Raw genomic sequence first — 20505 nt, forward strand, 5'->3', positions numbered from 1 at the left:
GTGCGCCAAAGGAAGCTCTTTCATGTACAGTATTAAAATCAAGGTCATTGAATTAACTGTGAAGTTATTTGCACGTTGACATACATATTCAATTTCAGTAGACAGTAAATGGCTTTGCCAGGACTTCCCAGTCAGAAATTAACACCGAGAAAGAGTAATTCCCCCAGATACATTTTTTTCAAAATCCACATGTTACACTCTCACTCAGCATTGCACCAAGATGCAGTCTATACAGTCTCTATTTATGGAGTTACAGCAGGACAATATGCATAATTGAAATAAAGACTTGTTAATTTACCAACTAAGCATATATATGTTCCATTTATGTATTGTTTATATATTGAACAATTATATATTTAGACCTTGAGAGGAGCACTCTAGAGCTCCCTCTTGTGGAGGCCCAGCTGCTGGCCAGGAGTGTTAAGCATTTGCAGGGCTGCACCTTTGCCTCTTTTGTCTTGAAACGTGTATTAGTCGCACCCATGCGGTAGTTTGTTTCAATACTTTACTCACGTTCGGAATATTGAGTTTAAATCGAAGTCAGGGGTCAACTGAGCATATCATCCCTCCCGTGCCACTGCTGTTTTTTGGTGGATAGACTGCCTCCTGCTATGAGAATGTGGAATTTGCATCACTGGCTCTGAACTGCCAACAGACATGAGTGCCGACCTCTTGCTTGTTTGTACCGATTTGGGCTGTGAGCGAGAATCTTCCTCTTGTCTTCGGGATCGTAGCGCAGTGCGCTAACCATGACACTATCGCTACCTACAATGAAACACACACACGTACAATCGTTAATACAAATAACTATATTTGTCGTTTTTTATTGTGTTTTTAACACAGGTGGTGTATAAGAACAGTGACATCAAGTTAGAACTCTCTCGGCTGGCAAAAGAGAGCGAACCCAAAATGAAAGTGGTCGGAGATGTTTCCTTCAACTGCGAGAACGTGGCAGCTATGGACCCGATCACATTCGAAACACCAGAGGCCTACATATCCCTGCCACGCTGGAAGACCAAACGCACAGGATCCATTTCCTTCGACTTCCGGACGACTGAACCCAGTGGACTCATCCTCTTTACCCAGGGCAAACCCAGCGAGATTAAAGACCCCAAGGGCCTCAAAAGCATCAAAGGGGACTTCTTTGCCGTAGAGCTTTTGGATGGGCATCTTTACCTTTTGCTAGATATGGGTTCCGGTACCATAAAGGTGAAGGCCACCGATCAGAAAGTTAATGATGGCGAGTGGTACCACGTGGACTTCCAGCGAGATGGAAGGGCAGGTTAGTTTCCCTTTATAGATTGTCATGAAACACAATTACTATAAATTTCAGTGAAATTATTATTTTTTTCAACTTATTGGTATATTATTGTCGGATTCCCCTATTTTTTTTTATTAATGTGATCCATATTTGTTTTTGGGTGAGGTGGCGTTGCAGTTTTATGAATAAAATCGCTTCATCTGCATGTTTTAAATTCTATATTTGAAGCTTTTGTGACTGCAAGGATTCATACTCTTTGTAAAAGAATAGTTTTACCTACGTGACTTTACCGAAAAAAAACAAAGAGTATGTTTTTAATGCTGGGCGAGTATCAAGCTAGACTACAAACTATACAAAAAGTGACTTAAAAATGCACTACGATGTCTACTGCATAATCTCCATCAAATTAATATAAAATATTCCCAGCTCTGTTACCCGTTTGGTCCCTTGTTTTTATTTCTCTAATCATGCCAGTTTGGAGGGAATCATCACCGACAGTCAATTAGGAATGCATCATCTTTGAGCTAACCACCTTCTTCGGAGGGAAATTGCCACCTTATCTGAAAGTGACAAATATAATCCCGCGATTACAGCTTGATAACCTCAGAAGATCGCTTATTTTACGTATAAATGTAATAAATAAGTGCATTTTCGTACGCTCTTTTTTAGATTGAATTGTGCACTGATTGGTTTTCGGTTTAGGTTTATGGGGATAACGATATAGCATCTGTTTTTTTCCCCTAAAACACATTTGCTGTTGTACTTAACGAACGACGTTTTGCATTAAAAAAGCCCTTCACTAGAATTAGTTATTTAACATTTGTAATTATTTTGATTTAAAGTTTTCGTGACTGCAGTGATTCATATTCTTGGTTCTTTCGGTAAAGTCACGTTGAAGGGAAACAATAAAATAAAACAATAAATATATATTTACATATTTTATTGTTTCCCTTCAACGTAACTTTACCGAAAGAACCAAGAATATTTGTAATTATTGTTAATGTAATCCTCGTCAAAATAATGCTATTGCGCTCAATTATGGGATTGTATTTAATATATTAATCCAAATCCTCCTGTTAAATTTACTAATTACCTCTTCTTTATGAACATGGCCACATTGCCACCATAAAATGCGGGGTGTAGCACCTTTTCAGTGCATTTCAACGTGGAATTACATGACAATCTGTTGTCATTTGGTGTCCTCCGCGGCGTCTGTCTGCAGGCACTATCTCCGTGAACAGCCAGCGCAGCCCTTTCACCGCCAGCGGAGAGAGTGAGATTCTGGACCTGGATGGCGACATGTACCTCGGAGGTCTGCCGGAGGACAAACTGGACCTCCTGCTCCCAACCGAGCTGTGGACGGCCTTGCTCAACCAAGGATATGTCGGCTGCGTGCGCGATATTTTCGTGGACGGGCAGAGTAAGGACATCCGTCTGTTGGCCGAGCAGCAGAGCTCCGCGGGAGTGAAGCCCTACTGCGCCAAGGACTCCCCCAAGCAGTGCAGCTCGGGACCGTGTCGCAACAACGGCGTGTGCCACGAAGGCTGGAACCGCTACGTGTGCGACTGTACCGCCACGGGCTTCACCGGGCGATCCTGCGACAGAGGTGAGTTTTTTTTATTCTTTGGGTCTTTCGGTAAAGTCACGTAGATAGGTTCAAAGAAAATTTAAAAAAAAACATGACGTTTCGATCACCAACACAAGCGAATGCTTGTGTTGGTGATCGAAACGTATTTTTTTGGTTATTTTCTTTTAACCTATCTACGGGACTTTACCGAAAGACCCAAAGAATATGAATTCCTGCAGTCACGAAAGCTTTAAGTCAAGAGGTGAGTTTCATTCTTTCTCTCTTGCCAAATCTGCCTTTGAGGTCCAATCGGACCTTCCGCTGCTATCTATTGACCTCACACCATCAATGCCATCGCCGTCCTCCCTCCCGAGCTTCACCTCGAGCAAGCGGCATTGGGCGGTCGAGATTAGATCTGGAGGCTTGGAGAACGCGCGTGCGTGCTTTGCGTCTGCTCTTACCCTGGGCTGGGGCTACCGGGACCAGGGAAGAGGCGGCGTGTTACACATCGCCTGGGAGCGGCCACTGGGGGGAATTGTGCAGGTTCGGTGCTTGATCTGGCCCCGACCTAGGGCTGAACGATTACATCGATTTCAAATCGAAATCGCAATTTGAAACAATGCGATTAGCAAAATCGCAAAGGCTGCGATTTTTTTGCGGTTTGAAAAGTCCTATTACTTTCTTATTGGAATTGTTTAAAAAAATTATTATTATTTTATAACTTTATTTATTTAACTTAACAATTGTTCTATGTTTGATTGTTCTATTTCAATTAAAACATTTTAATAAATTCATGTTGGAAGCAATTCATGTCTTTTAGGTTCTCATCGTTGCATTAGAATATATAGAGCAGTCCATATTTTGATGGTATCATGTGGTAATGCTCCATCACATGTTTTAAATCTATTACACTGTGACTATGTAACTGAAGCTTGACTTTAAAAAATGTTAATCGCAAATCAAATCACAATCGCAACATCTGTCGGAAAAATCGCAATGAGATCTTTTTTCCCCAAATCGTTCAGAACCTAGCCCGACCTATGAGCCCACGTTCAACCGGCAGTCCTCCAAGTCCTCCTGAGCCAACCCCAGTGACACGTGAACTCAGCTCCCAGGGCCACAGGCATTCCGTTCGACACTGTGCTGCATGCATGCACTGTGAGGTCACCCACTGAGTTCCACTTTGCACGGTTTTTTTATCCGTGTTAAAGGCACATGGGATGGGGTTTTAAAACCTCAACAATTACAGCATAAATGTAACATGTTTGTTCAGAAAATTTGTTACGTCAATATTCAGCGATTAAGTTTGAACTTTTTTTTTAACAAACGATGACTGAGTAGACAATGATTATTATGACAACGGCTACATGTGCCCACCAAACACCTCGACATGACTATGAAACGATGGAATTAATTGGTCTGCATCAAGACGAAGATGATTAAATAACGTTTTATAAGGACAGCAGTGCACTGAGGACTAAAAATGAAAATTGGCTGACCAGATGATATTGGATATTGCATGAGGGGCGAGCGGTATAATTAAACTGCACGCACCTCACACTAACATTTAATAACTGACGAAGTGTTTGATTCCTTTAGTCAAAAAGACTAAGGTAATTACTGAATGAATTTCCAAAGACTAAACCCCGACCAGAATTCCATGCGTTGTAATCAGCTATACTCGGCCGATGACTAAAATAAACAAATAAAACGGCTGACTTAATGAACACTGGCTTTTAGTAGCTTACCTTCACCCATGTCTACATTAGGCATGGCATAAAACAAATTAATGTATCTCAGGTTGCTTTCTCACCCCAGCCGCAGCTGAGGAGGGTGAGGAGGGTGGGAATTAATAGGTGCTCGCTAACACCACTTGTCCATGAAGTCTGTTAAAGGCTATATGGGGGGGGGGGGGGGTCTTTGTTTTTATCTTGGGGAGTGGGGTTGGGTGGACGAAATAGGAAGGGCCACATTTATAGACCTCAGAAAATCTACTGAAAGGCCCCGTGCAATTTTACAAGGCTGCCCCTGCCATTTGGTGACCAATCGGTGTGTACATTATCCCTCAGCTCGTCCCCCCCATCAGCCAGCTGAATGCTTCATTCTTTGCTGAGGACCACAGTCATGCTGGGTGGGGTAATGACTGGAAGAAGACTACTCATTGGTGGAATACAATTTGCCATGATGTCCTGACCATGTGGAATACTGCAACCCAAATACGGATTACTAGAAGGCAGCCCATCCGATTACAATGGTTGGCTACGTACGGTGCGAAAGAAGTTCAACATACATACATATCTTCCCTGTTGACTCAGTCTCCTTCTCTCAGCTGTTCTCGGATTAGTATTTATTCTTATTATTGTTTCGGATAAGACATGGCAGGGGGGAGCAGTGGCACAGTGGTTAGCACACTAAGCTGTGAACTCAGCAGTCCGATGTTCCATTCCTGGCCATGGCTAGCGTTGGCGACGAGCATGGTCATCCGAACCGGTCCTCAGCATCCACTTGACCAAACCCACACCAGGCTGCACTGAGCAGCATGGTGAAGTATGGTCAAACAATTAGCAAACGCCTCGAGCATCTCCAAAACACCCTCACCAGAGTCGTTTGCCTGGCCCCACCTCTCGAGAGCTCTTCAAACCTTTTGAAGGAGCTGCGCTGGCTAATCAAGGTCGCAAAACTCGCTTTCATGGCAATAGGCAATAGGTCAACCAACATAACTGTGTGATGCCATCTACTCAAACGTACCATAACGAAACCTAGGCCCATCTGCTATGGACCTGCTGTTACTGTGTGTGAGATTCACTCGGCTTAGAACGGCAGGATGGAGCTTTTCATCTGTAGCTCCGGTGGTGGGAAACAGTCTCTGCTGACTGAAGTCTGCTCAGCTGTGCTAACTGGTGCTTTTAAGACTAGGATAAAACTGTTTTCTCTTCTATTGATTTTAATTTAGTGTATTTTTTCTGTGCCATCCGCACTTCCATCTCAGCATTTATCTGTTTTTTTAAGTGTGTTACAAATATTAAATTTCAGTTTAACACGTAGTAGGCTTTTGCGACCAATACCATCCATAATACAGGTTTTTTTTTAGATAGATCGCGTAAATATATGTGTCGTTAAACCCGCCACCACCCCACACAGCCAATTAGTATTTGTCACGTCAACAGAACATGCCAATTCATTACTAGTACAGCACACCGGTGTGTTAGAGAGCAAATCCACAACATTTACAATCTGATTACGACGTTTCTCCAGTAATTACAACTAGTTTCATCGTTAGTTGTAATTACTGGTGAAACATCGTACTCAGATTGTAAATACTGTATAAATTACCTTTTATGTTCTTTGGTTTTTTCGGTAAAGTCACGTAGGTAAAATAAATCAAAACAACTAAATTATGAAAACTCAATTTAGTTGTTTTCATTTATTTTACCTACGTGACTTTACCGAAAAAACTCAATTTAGTTGTTTTCATTTATTTTACCTACGTGACTTTACCGAAAAAAACCAAAGAGTATGAATCCTTGCAGTCACGAAAGCTTCAAATTTAGAATTACCTTTTATGTATTGAACAACCCCCATCATTCTGTGGGGAAGCCTTCATCCTTTAATGATAAAGAACTTTAAATTATGATTTCATTATTAAAATACGCTGTAGCCTCCTTTTGCGAAAGAACAGGTTATCGCAGATTTTCTTTTTATATACTCCTGGGGCATTGTGGATTCCACCGTCATCTACTGGCTTTACAGATTACGTTTTTTTTTTTTACGATGTTATTACTTAAGTTATTTTAAAGCATAGTTATACAAAATACATGCGTTAGGGTATTCATATATATTTACCAAATAAAAAATTCAGTTCCAAATAGAAGCAAGATATATAGTCTAAAAAGAATGGGCTTTGGTAGCCGGTTGCCTTCAAGTCGCATTTTTATCACCTTGAAAGAACATCCAGGGACCAATTTATCATCTAGGCTTCCTGTTCTTTCAGCAGGTCACCAGGTGCATCCATGTATAAATGTTTCCACAAATCATTTATATTTCCTTCAGCTCACCAAAGAGTGGAATTTTATGCATTCATTTACATAAAAAATGTCGTTAGTCCCTTGCAAGTGCTTTTACATGAAAAAAAGTCTGAATATATTTCGAAATCAAAGTAAGATATTTTCATTTATATCTTTCAGAGTAGTTAATGAATGTGAATTATTATATTGAGATAATTTTTCGTTTCTTGTTTCGAAAGCACATTCCAAAGTATTAAATACTGGAAAATATATTTTAACCAAAAAGATCCTCCATAATGTAGTCTTGCAAAATATATATTTCTATGAATAGTTAAAAGATAACATGGTGATATTCGAAGCAACTAGCTTTTATTTTTTAACATAAGGTCAATGGGTGGTGTGTCTCCGCAGTGGTTATCTCACTGCTCCATGAATCCAATGGCCTGAGTTCAATGGCCAGTCACAGCTAACATCAGTGGTCGCCCTCTTGCAAGGTCGCACTCCTTACAACACAAAGTACTTACCACAAATGATCCACATTACCTTGCTGATCTCGTCAAGGAGCATGAACAATCATGCACATTCTGGTCATCCTCGCAGCGGCTTTTTGGATAACCATCGAACAAAGACGGTCCCTGCATTGCGTGCTTTCAGATGCGCTTCTGCGGTCATCTGGAACTGGAGCTATGCACTTTTCAATCTGGTTTGAAAACTAATTATTTTTAGAACTGCTTTTTGTGTTTAGTTTGTTGTCCTTTCCCCGCACCTCCGATTAGCATGGTTGGCTACGGAATATCAACGTACATACAACCCGCACTGATCAGAGTAGTGGAATATGATTAAACAATAGCCAGGTGTGAGGAGGCTTTCATCCTGCTGTGGGGTGAAGAAGGGCCATATTTTATTATTATTATACTAGCTTTACTACCCGGCTTCGCCCGGGACTTGGATTCACCACACCCGGGCCGCCTTTGTCTCCCCAGTGGCGATGTTCACACACCAGTTACTCGTTTGAGGCTGAGTCGACCTAGGGGAAGCCCAGGACCAGTTAAAATAATCGTCACCGGTGGTGGCCGTGAGCGGGAATCGAACTCGGGTAGCCGGGTTCGTAACGCAGCGCGCTAACCACTACACTACAATGCGTTACGCTTCCAACACACACAGACACATACACAGCGTGCTAACCACTACACTACAATGTGTTACTCTTCCACATGCGTGGGTCACGTGACATATTTGACGTCACAGCTCACTTGCCGTGCAAAAAATATATACAATATTGAGCCCCCCCCGCCCCCCACAAAACAAATGCATTTTATAATTTTTGCATGGTGTACAGTCTGGAAAGTACCCACATGGAGATATGTTCAGAGGCTGCTAACCTGTTGAGTTAAGATCATATACATAAATCAATGTATTAATAACCACTTTGTTGAATTCCTTTGTTTTCTGCTCACATAGTCTCATCCTAACCATTCATCGAAGCTTTGACCAGGCTCTTAGTATCCAAATAGCCATTGCAACATTTAATTATTCACATTTGATGTAAAGGCTTGCAGGGTTGCCATGCTCTGGTTATTTTAAATTGGATAAGAATGGTGGCCATTTGAATAGCAGTGCTGTGTGTCTGGCCGAATGGTCTCTGTACTGACAGCATCTGCATTGGAGTGTGGGATATCGAGAAGGCGGGGGGGGGGGCAGAGTTTGGGGGTGAGGGGGGGCTCTGGATAACGGCTGAGAAGAGCAGACGGGCCTTAAAAGGCAAGTGAAGTCAGTGTGTAGCTGTCAACAAAGACTTGTTTCTTTTGGGAATCGAACCTTTGTAGAGCCTTTCAAGGAATCTGCAAACACGTGCTGTGTCTTGTCTGTGGCTTCCATCCACTCTCTGGGAACCACGCTTTCTTGCAAACCTTTTAACTACAAACATGTGTCCCTTGTTGGTGTAACTGCTGTTTTCAGAAGCCTTTCAACAAAACACAATGCTGCTGCTATTGTGCGTGGTTAATATAGTATGTATCTTGAACTTCTTTCGCGCCGTACATAGCCAACTAATTAATAAGGATTATTATGACACACATATACATCATCATCAGCAGCAGCCATGATCAATCCACTGCTTTGAAATTATAAATAACAGAGGGCTTGTTCGTGGCAAGAATTGAAATTCAGAAGAAAAGCATTAATTGAAACGCATGCGGATGTAGCAATGTAATTGAGAATGCAACAAGTTTACATTAAAGGAAGTGCTAAGAGCAACAATTCCTAACACGAGAGTGGATCTTTCTGAGAAAAAAAAAACATTTTAATGAACAGTTTTACCCACAGAAGCGCATACATTTCATGGGATGAGTGATGGTTCCAGAGCCATGGATAAATATCGTGTCAGTTTTACATCGCATACAAAAATGGCACTTATCTGCTTTCTGGGTAATGGCGCTCATTTGCATTAAAGGGCTGTGCAAACCACACATACCAAAGTCTTCTAATATTCTGTCTGTTTAATTGCACGGCGATGTTTATGCATGCAGCGGTTTGCGATGTTTTACATAACCAAAGCCATACTAACCCAGAGTACGCTGCAGTTGATTATGTGTTGTGTTTATAATTTATGCAGTTATAGTCAAGGCTGACTGCCGTGCCTCATAATAATGAGAATACAATATGCTAATTAAATCGTGCAAAGGGTGAAGCGTAAAAAATTAATGTCCTGAATTTAATGAGCGAATGAATGCTCATGTGACCGAGCGAGAGGAATATTTCCTCATTCAAGACTCAAACGTATATCACACAGAGATATACCATGTGGAATCCTGAGTACTGGATTACATTACATTTAAATCATTCACGAATGTATGTTTTATTTTGATCACATTAAACGCACATGTGCTCAGTGCTTATGTGTAATGATCAGATTCGTTTATATGTTATTTCAAAATCACAATTTATTTTCGAACCATAGTTTATTGTGGTCAATTTATATAAAAACCCCACAAACATGATGTAAAATCGATGTTACATTGAGTATAACTATCTACTGTATATGCATTCGGATTGAAAATTATTGTAAACAATGTTATCCAGTAATTTGCATATTAAAGTGAACGCTTGGTTTAGGACTGCACTTAGTGCACATAATATAACCTTCTTTAAAAATCCGAAGTGGACAGAGCACGATCATTCCTTTTACACGAATTCTACATTCTTAAATTACCACGGAGAGAGTTCAATTACCATGTGGAGCAATGGTGCAGTGGTTAGCACACTGCGCTACGAACACGGCAGCTTGAGTTCAATGCCCAGCCAGGGCTACCATCAGTGGCGAGTGACATCTGCTGCTTCCCCTCCTTCACCATCATCCTTTGACCAGCATGATGTATGGACGAACATCCCCCAAGGCAACACGCAAGGGGAGGATTTCATCCAACAGTGGCTTGCAAAGCAATGTAAATGATTAATTATTTAAATTACCATTGCCCAGTGTCTCTGTGAGCAAAAATAAATTAAAAGTTTTCCCATCTCATTATCCCATGAAGTAATAACAGTTCAGCGCCTGGAGAAATGCTCAGCCGACTTAGTTTGAGAGCTATACATGTATACATTTTTAAAGACACTGATATTTTACACTTAATTGATGTTTTCATAATTTTCCAACATTATTTTTGGTTATCCCGAAAAATAATTATTCAGGTCGTATTATTTGTATTAAAAGAAAAAAAGACATTGTTTTAACCACTGTATAGAATTCTAAATATTCTCAGAATGTGGAGTAAAAAGCATGAATATAAAACGGTGAATAGTAGGAGTTAATGAATCAAAAGTTATAGGGAATATTGGCCATCGACATTATAACTATTCACATTTTTATTCTCAAACTAGCTTTTACTTCTCCAAAGAGGCTCTTGAGAAATCCTAGATCCCTTGCTACTAAGTATTCCCATTAAAATAATGACCTGGCTTTCATACTTTATCCCAGGCATTTCCATCATGGAAATACTTCAAGGGCTTAGTTGCAAATGTATGAGTGAGCCTCCTCGATTGAAGACGTTACATTATTGTGTATGTAAATTACAGCGCTCATTTTCGAATACATTCTGCAATATTAATATAATAAAATTATTGAACTGACTGTAAAGATTTTAATTTTAAGAGCACCTTTAAAATATTTTTTGCACAGAGTTGCATCATACATCGTGAATTGTGTGGATAAACTGAAGCACCTATCCGTTAAGAATACATATAGAAAATTATGAACGGCGCTTCCTTTGCACTTACCTTCAATATAAATGAATATTTCACTGTTCATTGATCAGAAACTTTAATACATGTTGCACTATAATTGTGTTCTAAAGTATGTTTTGGTATGCTAAAGGTGTACTAAACTTTTTCACTACCAAGCGTGAAAAACACAAAGCAAAGTTAAAGCAATTTGTGTTACAGCTGAGACATGGCCTTCGTTGCGTTTTAAACAAGAACTGTGAACTACTAATTAACATTAAAAGCGCCTCAAAACAACTCACCCGTGAATGTGCCTGAAGCTAAACATTGTTGAGCATGGTTAGTCCTTGGATGGATGGCCACCAACCAGGGATTATCAAGTGTTGCAGGCTTAGAAGATGCATGGTGGCAAGGAGATGGCAGTGCCGAATGACACCCCCCTTTTGTATTGTGTGCATTCTGGTCTCCAATTACCTCCCAAATGCCAAACACTTGTTAATGGTATTGGTCAAACATCCCCAAAGCAAGATCCTCCTTTAAAAAAACAAAACACTATTATATGTGTATGTTGAACTTCTTTCGCACCGTACGTAGCCAATCGTGCTAATCGGAGGTGATTATTTTGACTCATTGAAGCTTACTTGGGTAATTGCCATTTATTATAATTATAATACTGTAGTGATTTTCTGATGTGAAATTTCATCATCTACATACAACTGTATGTAAAAAAGAGATACTTGTAAGAAATGCATGAACTGTTTATTTTACACATCTTAACACGTTTTGTCATGTAGAAGTTATTCGTTTGGTACACATTTAAAATTATAATTCTATGTCATTCATTAAATTTATATTATTTCTTATTCATATACATATATACATACATACATTTTAAAACATTCAAAACAGAATGCCCAATATTTTGGAACAAATACATTGCATTTTAGTTGTTTGAAGATGAAGCGTTTTTAAGTATTACGTATGACTCGCTTTGTTTTAAGTAAACAGTTTACATCTAGGTTGTTATATGGAACATGCAGATTATGTTTTCGCAAACAAACATTATGCGTCAGCAAGTTGATCTCGAAAGCACAGCAGGATATACACTAAAGCTTTCACTATATATTTAACAAAGCAAAGTGTCGGGTTGCTGCTCGACAGAGGTAGACATAAACACGTGATAGTCGTGATGTACTACTGAGGCGATCCGATAGACAGCAGTTGCTTGCAGATATCAATTTTCCTACCATCATTGTTGTGATTTAAATTGCTCTTCTGGCATGCGACAGGAGACATTGCTCTCGTATTTGTTTTATGATAAATGAAGCTGCTAATTTCAGAAAATGACAAAATGGAAGACATAAACTTGTTTTAGGTAAGTTGCTATCTTTCAACAATGTCATCAAGAGCAATTGTTTCTATCGCAAAGTAAACACTACTTGGTTTATTTGGCGATTATTGTGGGTGGTTCTTTTTGCTTAATATCACAGCAAATATGAACGTTCTAAATTTTGAAACGAAATCTAACACATTGATTAAAATGTAACACATTTTCTTGAGGCTTTGACGCAAATATAAATTTGTATTTTTTCAATTTAGTGCATACACTGAAACATATTTTGTTTAAAACCAAAATACTTGTCATCATAAGATTGGTAATTTCTTTATATCTATGAAAATTTTATATTTTGTGATACGTTTTTGTAAAGTATCTAACGGTCCTTAAATCATTATACTTTTTCAAAACAAATTGCTTGCTTAATATGTATTCAAAATAAGTATCAGAAATGTCCAGATCATCAATGGTTTCATGTAAATTTGGTACATGAAACATTTAATATCTAATAATTGTAATCACATCTTGCAATGGCTTTGTATTACAAATACCTGTCGGTACCGTTAAATAATTTTGTGCATATCTTAATACTAGTTGTATCTTATAGATATACGGTAGTGAAGATCAATGTAATACAGGTCATTACTCACTTTAATGCCATGAGAAATGAACCTTTTAATGGCAGTGGACAACATAATGAAACCTACTATCAGACCACTGTGAAATAATTTGGTAGCTGCCTCTTAGGTAATAAAGTCAGCCTTGTTATATGATGATTCATATATATAATCAGAGTATGAACGGAGTTCTTCTTATCGATATCCCGTGGTGGAGCTTGACTTCTTGCCGTTGACGCAAGGTAGTCTATGATCCTTATTTATCCTTTATAAACAATATATTACATTTAAAGAGTGGGCAGCATGGACGCGCAATACGCATCTAGTAAATTGGCCTCCCAAAATAAAAATAACATTCCGCCAAAAGTAATAGACTATCTTGCATTTCTAACAAAATGTTAACACTTTGCATGCATCGCTTGTTGAATTTAAATGCAATTCTGTTGCCTCTGCCGAACATTGCACTTATAAATGTAATATTACAGCATGTACCGTTTTTAACAAGTTAACATTTTATTTCAGCTGAGAATGGGCAATATGATTTAGAAAATGCACCGATCAAGTATATTCGTTTTGGTTACGTTTTTGAATCAATTTATCCTGCCTGTTATGACCTATGGACTAGACATTTTTAAAAGAACAATGAAAATTGAACAAGAACACTGAAAAATCCACAAAGGAAAATCATGGGGGGATGCATGCTTGGAATTACTTGAAATACAGAAAGATAAACACACAAATCAATGCACTTTCGCAGGTTTGGAAATGTAATTCGAATCGTTAATAAAGGTAAATGGGCCTGGGCAGGACACATCACTTGACGGGATGCGCGATGGTGCGTCTAACAAGATGGCCACTTTTGATTTAAAGCTTTCGTGACTGCAGTAATTCATATTCTTAGTTCTTTCGGTAAAGTCACGTTGAAGGGAAACAACAAAATAATAACATATATAAAACAATAAAACATTCTCACGACGTTTCGACCATAACACAAACGGTCGAAACGTCGTGAGAATTTTTTTATTGTTTTATATATATTTTATTATTTTGTTGTTTCCCTTCAACGTGACTTTACCGAAAGAACTAAGAATATAAGATGGCCGCTGCATAGATGGGGCGATGAAATTAGCATGCGAGCAGGTGCATGGATTGTCCCATCGTAGCATCGTGTGGGATACCAACGACGACTTAGAAGGCCTTCATCCAGGTGTGGATTGATCATGGCTAATGATGACCTAAGTATGAAAAGACTTGCGGCCAAAACTGCATTGACTATTACAGTAGTTTCTCAGTGGCCACAAACAATGATTTGGGACTGTAAAATGCATACAACTTCAGATCAATAAGGTTCTCACATGGATGATGGCATTAAGTTTTCGTGAAAATATTTGCTCGTGCCTGACTAAATAAACCTATGGAGCATTGCATTAATATTTTTTGCTAATACGCAGGCTCGGCGTGACTTATGACATTTCACTCCACGCTCTGGGAGCTTCTTTGGGAACTCTGACGATCATGCCGAACGACACACGGCATGGCCAGAAAACACACCAGACAGCTTGAATACGATCTTCTCAATCTCTCTTTTCTTCCTTCGCCAGATCGATTCCACTTGGCCCACACCAGGAATGTCTCACACCTACTGTCTGTCGGCAATTTCCTATTCCTCTCTCCCTGGTGGTCTTATCCCAAACGTTCCTGTCATCCATGTTCCATTCCCCTCCTTTACTTTTCACAACACTGCCAGCCTCCCTGCTTTGCTCTAACCTTCTGCAACCTTTCACCCAGCTAACTGATGATTAGCCTATCACAGACCTTCATCCAGCAGTGGATTGACAAAACGGGTAAAAAGTATTACTATCATTATGTTCAGATAAATCAAAATAAACACAATTTATAATGCACACATTTAGCGAATTATATGCAATGTTCAATCGATAACTCAGAGGCACAGAGCCAGAGATAAATGTCCCCTTTAATGCTAACCTGCACAGGTAAGAGCCTGAACTGGTGAGAGCCTGGACAGGTGGAGCCTGAACGAGTGAAAACCTAAATAGATCAGAGCCTTAATGGGTGAAAGCCTGGACGCGTGAGAGCCTGGATGGGTGAGACCCTGGATGGGTGCAGCCTGAAAGGGTGAGAACCTGGACAGGTGTAGCTTGAACGGGTGAGAGACTGGACGAGTGAGAGATTAAATGGGTGAGAGCCTGGACGAGTGAGAGATTGAATGGGTGAGAGCCTGGGCGAGTGAGAGATTGAATGGGTGAGAGACTGGACGAGTGAGAGATTGAATGGGTGAGAGACTGGATGGGTGAGAGCCTGGACGGATGGGAGATTGAATGAGTGAGAGACTGGACGAGTGAGAGCCTGGACAAGTGAGATATTGAATGAGTGAGAGACTGGATGGATGAGAGCCTGGACGGATGAGAGATTGAATGAGAGACTGGACGAGTGAGAGCCTGGACGAGTGAGATATTGAATGGGTGTGAGACTGGATGGGTGAGAGCCTGGACGGGTTAGAGCTTTGAGCTGCTGCTTGAAGGTGAGTGATGGTGCTTGGATGCTGCTGCGAATGTGCAGCAGCGGGAGAGAGTTCCAGACGGCTGCCGGTGTATTTGTGGAGAAAAACACCGCTTAGCCAGGGCTGTCCTGGTTGTGGGTACCATGAGCAGGTTGTTAGATGTACTTCGTAGGAGGCGGCGGTTCGCTATGGTCATTAAAGTGAGAAGGGTGGAGAGGTATGGCGGTAGACTTTTAAAACATAGCTCAATGGCACAGGATAGCGGTGTTGTACTGCATCCTTTATTTAATGGACAGCTAAGGTTTTAAGCGTAGCCATGGAAGACATATGGCCCCATGTAATGCTTAGGACAGCGATTGACAGGTTGTTTTGAAGCCACTGTAGTTTGTTAAGCTCATGTTTGTTTATGGAGATGGGATCAGGGGGGCTCGTGGTGGCTGTGTGTCTAGTGTCACTTCCAGTTACGTTTAATGCCCGTCATCTCATTTGGGTGGCTAACGCTAAGTGATAGCCGCTTGGCTCAGTGGTAGGGTGAGCAGCTCGCGACCCTGTTTAGGGTTTGACTTAGCCCAATCATTCCTCTGGGGTCAATACAAAAACTGAGTACTTCTTTGTGGGGAGGTCAACAGTGGTTGTCCCATGGATGAACTTGCCTCTGCCATAGCAACGTAGAATATCCACAACTGGCTTACGGCTGTAAATAGGACAGGTAAAGGTGCAGCCTCAATTACTTCCTCCAGCCACCGCTGGAGGCAAGGCCTCAAATAGATGGCGCTCTCGCAAAACCCCGGCTTGATGGTATTTGACCTCCTCTTCCACAACTGGGCCAGACATATTGCAAGTGATGGGATGAAGTGACCACACTACTTGACAAGTAAAAAAAAAACAACAACTTGTTAACGGTTCTAGGTAAGATAAAACAAACCACCCCCCCCCCCACCTCTCCCCCCCAAAAAAAAAAAAATCACCGCTCATCGCATCAGCAGGAAATCACTTTGGCTCGACGATGCCCCCCGACGCGTGACGCCTTCCTTGCTCCTCGACGATCGCCGTGTGTGCGCGCGCGTGTCTGTGTGGGGCGCAGACGCGACGGTGCTGAGCTACGACGGCTCCATGTTCATGAAGGTGGTGATGCCGACGGTGATGCACACCGAGGCGGAGGACGTGTCCCTGCGCTTCATGTCGCTGCGAGCGTTCGGCCTGCTGCTGGCCACGACGTCGCGCGACTCGGCCGACACGATGCGCCTGGAGCTCGACGCCGGGCGCGTCAAACTCACCGTCAACCTCGGTAACCCCAGGGGGCTTTGGTGGTCGTCGGCGTTGGGCGACGCCGTGCCGCGTGTTTCCCGCCTGTGCTGCTTGGTTGCCGCTTTTCCCTCCCTCAGACCTCCCGCGGTAGTCGCCTCTTCGCGCATGAGCGTCGACATTTCGCGGTAATTGTAACAAATTATATGTTGATATGACCTCGCGGACAAAAAAGGACCTTCGTTTTACGCGTTGCCCGTGCTTGTAACTGAAAGTCACCCCCTTATAAGCTATGACTCTTCACAGGCGGCGCGTTACTATTAATGTGTTTTTACTCGCGTTTGGTTTCTCTCCATCTAGAGTCTCACGTGAAATCGGAGTTCATGCATTAGATGTACCTGCTTTTAATTTCACGTGAAGTACATTTTGTTTCCCGTAACGACCATTTCTTACAAACGTGTTCTATTCCTCCACGAGACACAATTTCTGCCCGGTCATTCTTTTTCATTTGTTTAACCTTTTTTTTGTTCTCTTATTGATCAATGGATTGCTTCGGCGGACAGCCGTGACCTTTTTCCTACTCGGAAAGATAGCGTGGCACGGCCCGTCGTCCTAGATTCCGGCATCTACATTTCCTGCCGCACGGCAGTCTGCGGAAGCATAACCATTGCGCCAAAATATCCGTGCCTCAGTAACGACGCATTGTTTCCATTAAAGTTGCGCGTGTTGGGTCGCCGCTATCTAACGGTCTCGGTATAGACGCGTGCAAAGTTACTCACCTTAATTTCGTTTCTGAAATATATATACAGCGTTTCACGTGTTTCTTTTAAACTACTCTTACTGCATGCGAACTCTACGGATGTCACCATTCTCAGCTCTGTCTCCCCTGATAAAATATATCCCTTCAAAGGCCAAAGCCTGCGACCCGAGAGCAAGCAGACATGGGGCGATAAGCGTGGAAATGCCTGCAGTGAATTTCCCAGAGCACGGTCAGTCTGTTACAGACAGACAGCAAACCTGACAAGATCAGTTGTATGCCTACTCCGTCTCCTGATTACCATCCCAGGTCCAAAGTGTCCACTTTAAAGGTGTCCCCAAGCACGGTCTCTGCACCGTTACGCAGGAAAAAGGCAAGCATACAAACATTGAATAGGCATCACAGTAGCAGTGAACATTATACATTGCACATTTATGTACAAATTCTACCGTGTCCGTACACCGCTAAGTCACGATGTGGACTACAATGATGTATATATCACTTGACACCCTGAAACACCCTTGGCAAACGAGATGTTCCATCTCCAGGGGTTGCTCAGGCAAATTATTGTAATTCATACATTTAAATAAAAGGGATCAGCAGATAGGCATATATATGAGGTATATATAGCAGGGGTGGCCAAACCACGGCTCATGCCTGGGCAGTTCCAGCAGTTGCTGCTTGATGGAGACACGGATAATATAATTGCTAACTTTGCGATGGCACTCTATTTAATCTGCATGAATTGGAGAAAGGCCGGGACATTCGCCGTTCACGGTGGGTCAAGGCATGAGTACTCCCGGGACGGACCGACAGATTCCATAAACTCTAAAACAACTTGGGCAAGCCGACCGGCCATGAGCCATACAAAATTATTATTCTACCGCCAGTGCTCAAAAGAGACGTATATCGGACGCTGCTCTCTTACGAGCGCTTAACAAACAACAAAACGAGATTAAACAAGGAGTGCATGTGTCAAGTCATGTGTGTCCCGTGGCTCTTGGCAATATGAAAGCACGTTGTACGCGGCTAAGTACGGCCAGGGTGATGTTTGGCCACCCCCTAGTTTACAGAAATTCTCGGGTTCGAGTAAATAACAGGAGATGGGCAAGGTAAAACCGCGGGCTACAGTGTCGTCATGAAGCATGCGATATTGCTTTGCACGCGTGTTCTAGACGTGGATAATTACAGCGCAACTAACCAGTTTTTTTTTCGCGGCTTCTCGTAGCATTCAAAAGATGGAAGTTATTTCAATGCATTGATAGTTGCGGACGGGGCAGATGTGCAAGTTTAGCACACGCACAAACTAAATCTGAAATGAAAGTGAACGGTTACTTTCGCTTGACGGTTATTATAAACAACATCGCGACGTAAATCGGAGCTGAACGAGGGGGAAGAGAAGTCGCTTCTTTTCTTCGCCGTGAACTTTAACAAAAAAAAAAAGAAAACCACTTCACCGAGAACAGCGAGACAGCCGGAATGGGCAATGGAAGCGGCGTTCACTGCAGGCTCAACCCAGGAAGGTTGCCCCATGGCTATTTGCACCCACTTTTCTGTTGCGGTTGACGACACATGTCAAACTTTGTCGCGTGATGCCAAGCCGAGGTTGGTACTTGCATCTCAAGGGCATCTTGTGCAATGACAAACCATATATGCGTGCGCCTGTGTCTTTGTGTTGTGCGAACGACAGAGCTTGGGAGAAGTGTGAGTGCGTGTGTTTGCGTGTGCTTTGTTTTGTATATGTATGTAAAAAAAAAGTGGCATATGTTTATAAATATAATCGTTACATTTTTATGTGTATCTGCAAAGACACTGCAATGTGTTACATGCTAATGATAGATGATTCATTTTACAGTATTTACGACTGTAGATAATGTTACTTTACCTCAATTAAAACAAAAAAAACACACGTGCCCTGTATTTTTGTAATTTCCACACATCATGCCTTTGAGATGCCGAGAGGTGTAAAACAAATAAGGTTCGATTGTAAATTTAACTGAAACCAGGGCAGCCACAACTCAACACAAAGGTGCCACTCTCAGACCATCGCAGAACATGGCTGGGGAAGGTGGGGGTTGGCATTCGCCCATGAGATCCTAGTTCTGGATGTAGTGAGGGCGAGAGAGACAAAAGTCGTGGCACTTGTGTGAGTTGCGCTGCCATCCGAGTGCTCTTGTCTCCTCCTGATCTGGCTGTGGCATTACGTGACGCGCTTTTGCCGGTGACCATTTTATACTAAGCCGGGAAATAAAGGGTCCTTTTTTTCGCCCTTCAGCAACCTGGCCTTAATTTGTTTAATAGCGAGCGAGAGTAATTACTCTTGCTGTAGTTTGGTCAAAATTCTCAATCGATTACACAGCATTAAATTCAGCCGAGCATTTTCACACGAGACAATTGCCGGCCAGATAATTAAAGGTTCCAGGAATTGATTGCCCGTGGTGTAATTAAAATGGTCACCCCTTGCGTGTGTCTGTCCCCGGAAGGGTGGCACTGATATTGAATGGATGTCTGCAGCTGTTTACCTTGAAGGATGTAAATTCACATTTCACATTCTCTCCCCCCCTATCTAGACTGTATCAGGATAAAGTGTAACACCAGTAAGTTTCAATTCCACATTTCACTTTTGTTCTATACGCACCGAATATTGCATTGTTGAACGCGTTGAGATATTACGGGCATTGTAGTTGTCACATTCCGAGTGACGTATGCAACATTTTGGGAAGTACGTAAATGATAACAATAGTATCACATTTGTGAAGTTTCGTTTCAATGTTTTGTTGTGAACACGGCATTTAAAAAAAAAATGTTGCTTACTTCGCTATAGCAGGTGACAATTGTGGTGGCAGTTATAGCTTCTTCAAATCAGAAACTGCCCCGTGTGTACATAAGGTGAGCGTGAACAAAGGTCACGATGTGTTGCATGTTTTTCTTTTTGTTACAACCCCCCAACGGACGAATTAATCTAACAATATCTTGTTTACA

At 41.7% G+C, this 20505-nt stretch overlaps 1 protein-coding gene across 45 annotated transcripts in view; it reads left to right on the top strand.

The window, feature by feature from the left end:
* Positions 1-20505, top strand: part of LOC116939524 (neurexin-1-like) — a 297761-nt gene that overhangs the window by 123305 nt on the left and 153951 nt on the right. For 36 of the 45 annotated variants that reach the window (XR_004402416.2, XR_004402417.2, XR_012941093.1 and 33 more), the window contains 4 exons: positions 844-1282; positions 2484-2867; positions 16606-16809; positions 20094-20120. Coding sequence is in view for 41 of the 45 variants with exons in the window: in XM_032948001.2 (XP_032803892.1) it covers positions 844-1282; positions 2484-2867; positions 16606-16809; positions 20094-20120 (1054 nt within the window). In the remaining 4 variants the exon portion in view is untranslated. The remainder of the gene's footprint in view (positions 1-843; positions 1283-2483; positions 2868-16605; positions 16810-20093; positions 20121-20505) is intronic. The other 9 variants (XM_032948011.2, XM_076065033.1, XM_076065042.1 and 6 more) reach the window with 1 other exon arrangement.

This window comes from Petromyzon marinus, chromosome 6 (assembly GCF_048934315.1).
Source record: "Petromyzon marinus isolate PM22_M1 ecotype Great Lakes invasive population chromosome 6, UKy_Petmar_22M1.pri1.0, whole genome shotgun sequence".
NCBI classification, from domain to species: domain Eukaryota; kingdom Metazoa; phylum Chordata; class Hyperoartia; order Petromyzontiformes; family Petromyzontidae; genus Petromyzon; species Petromyzon marinus.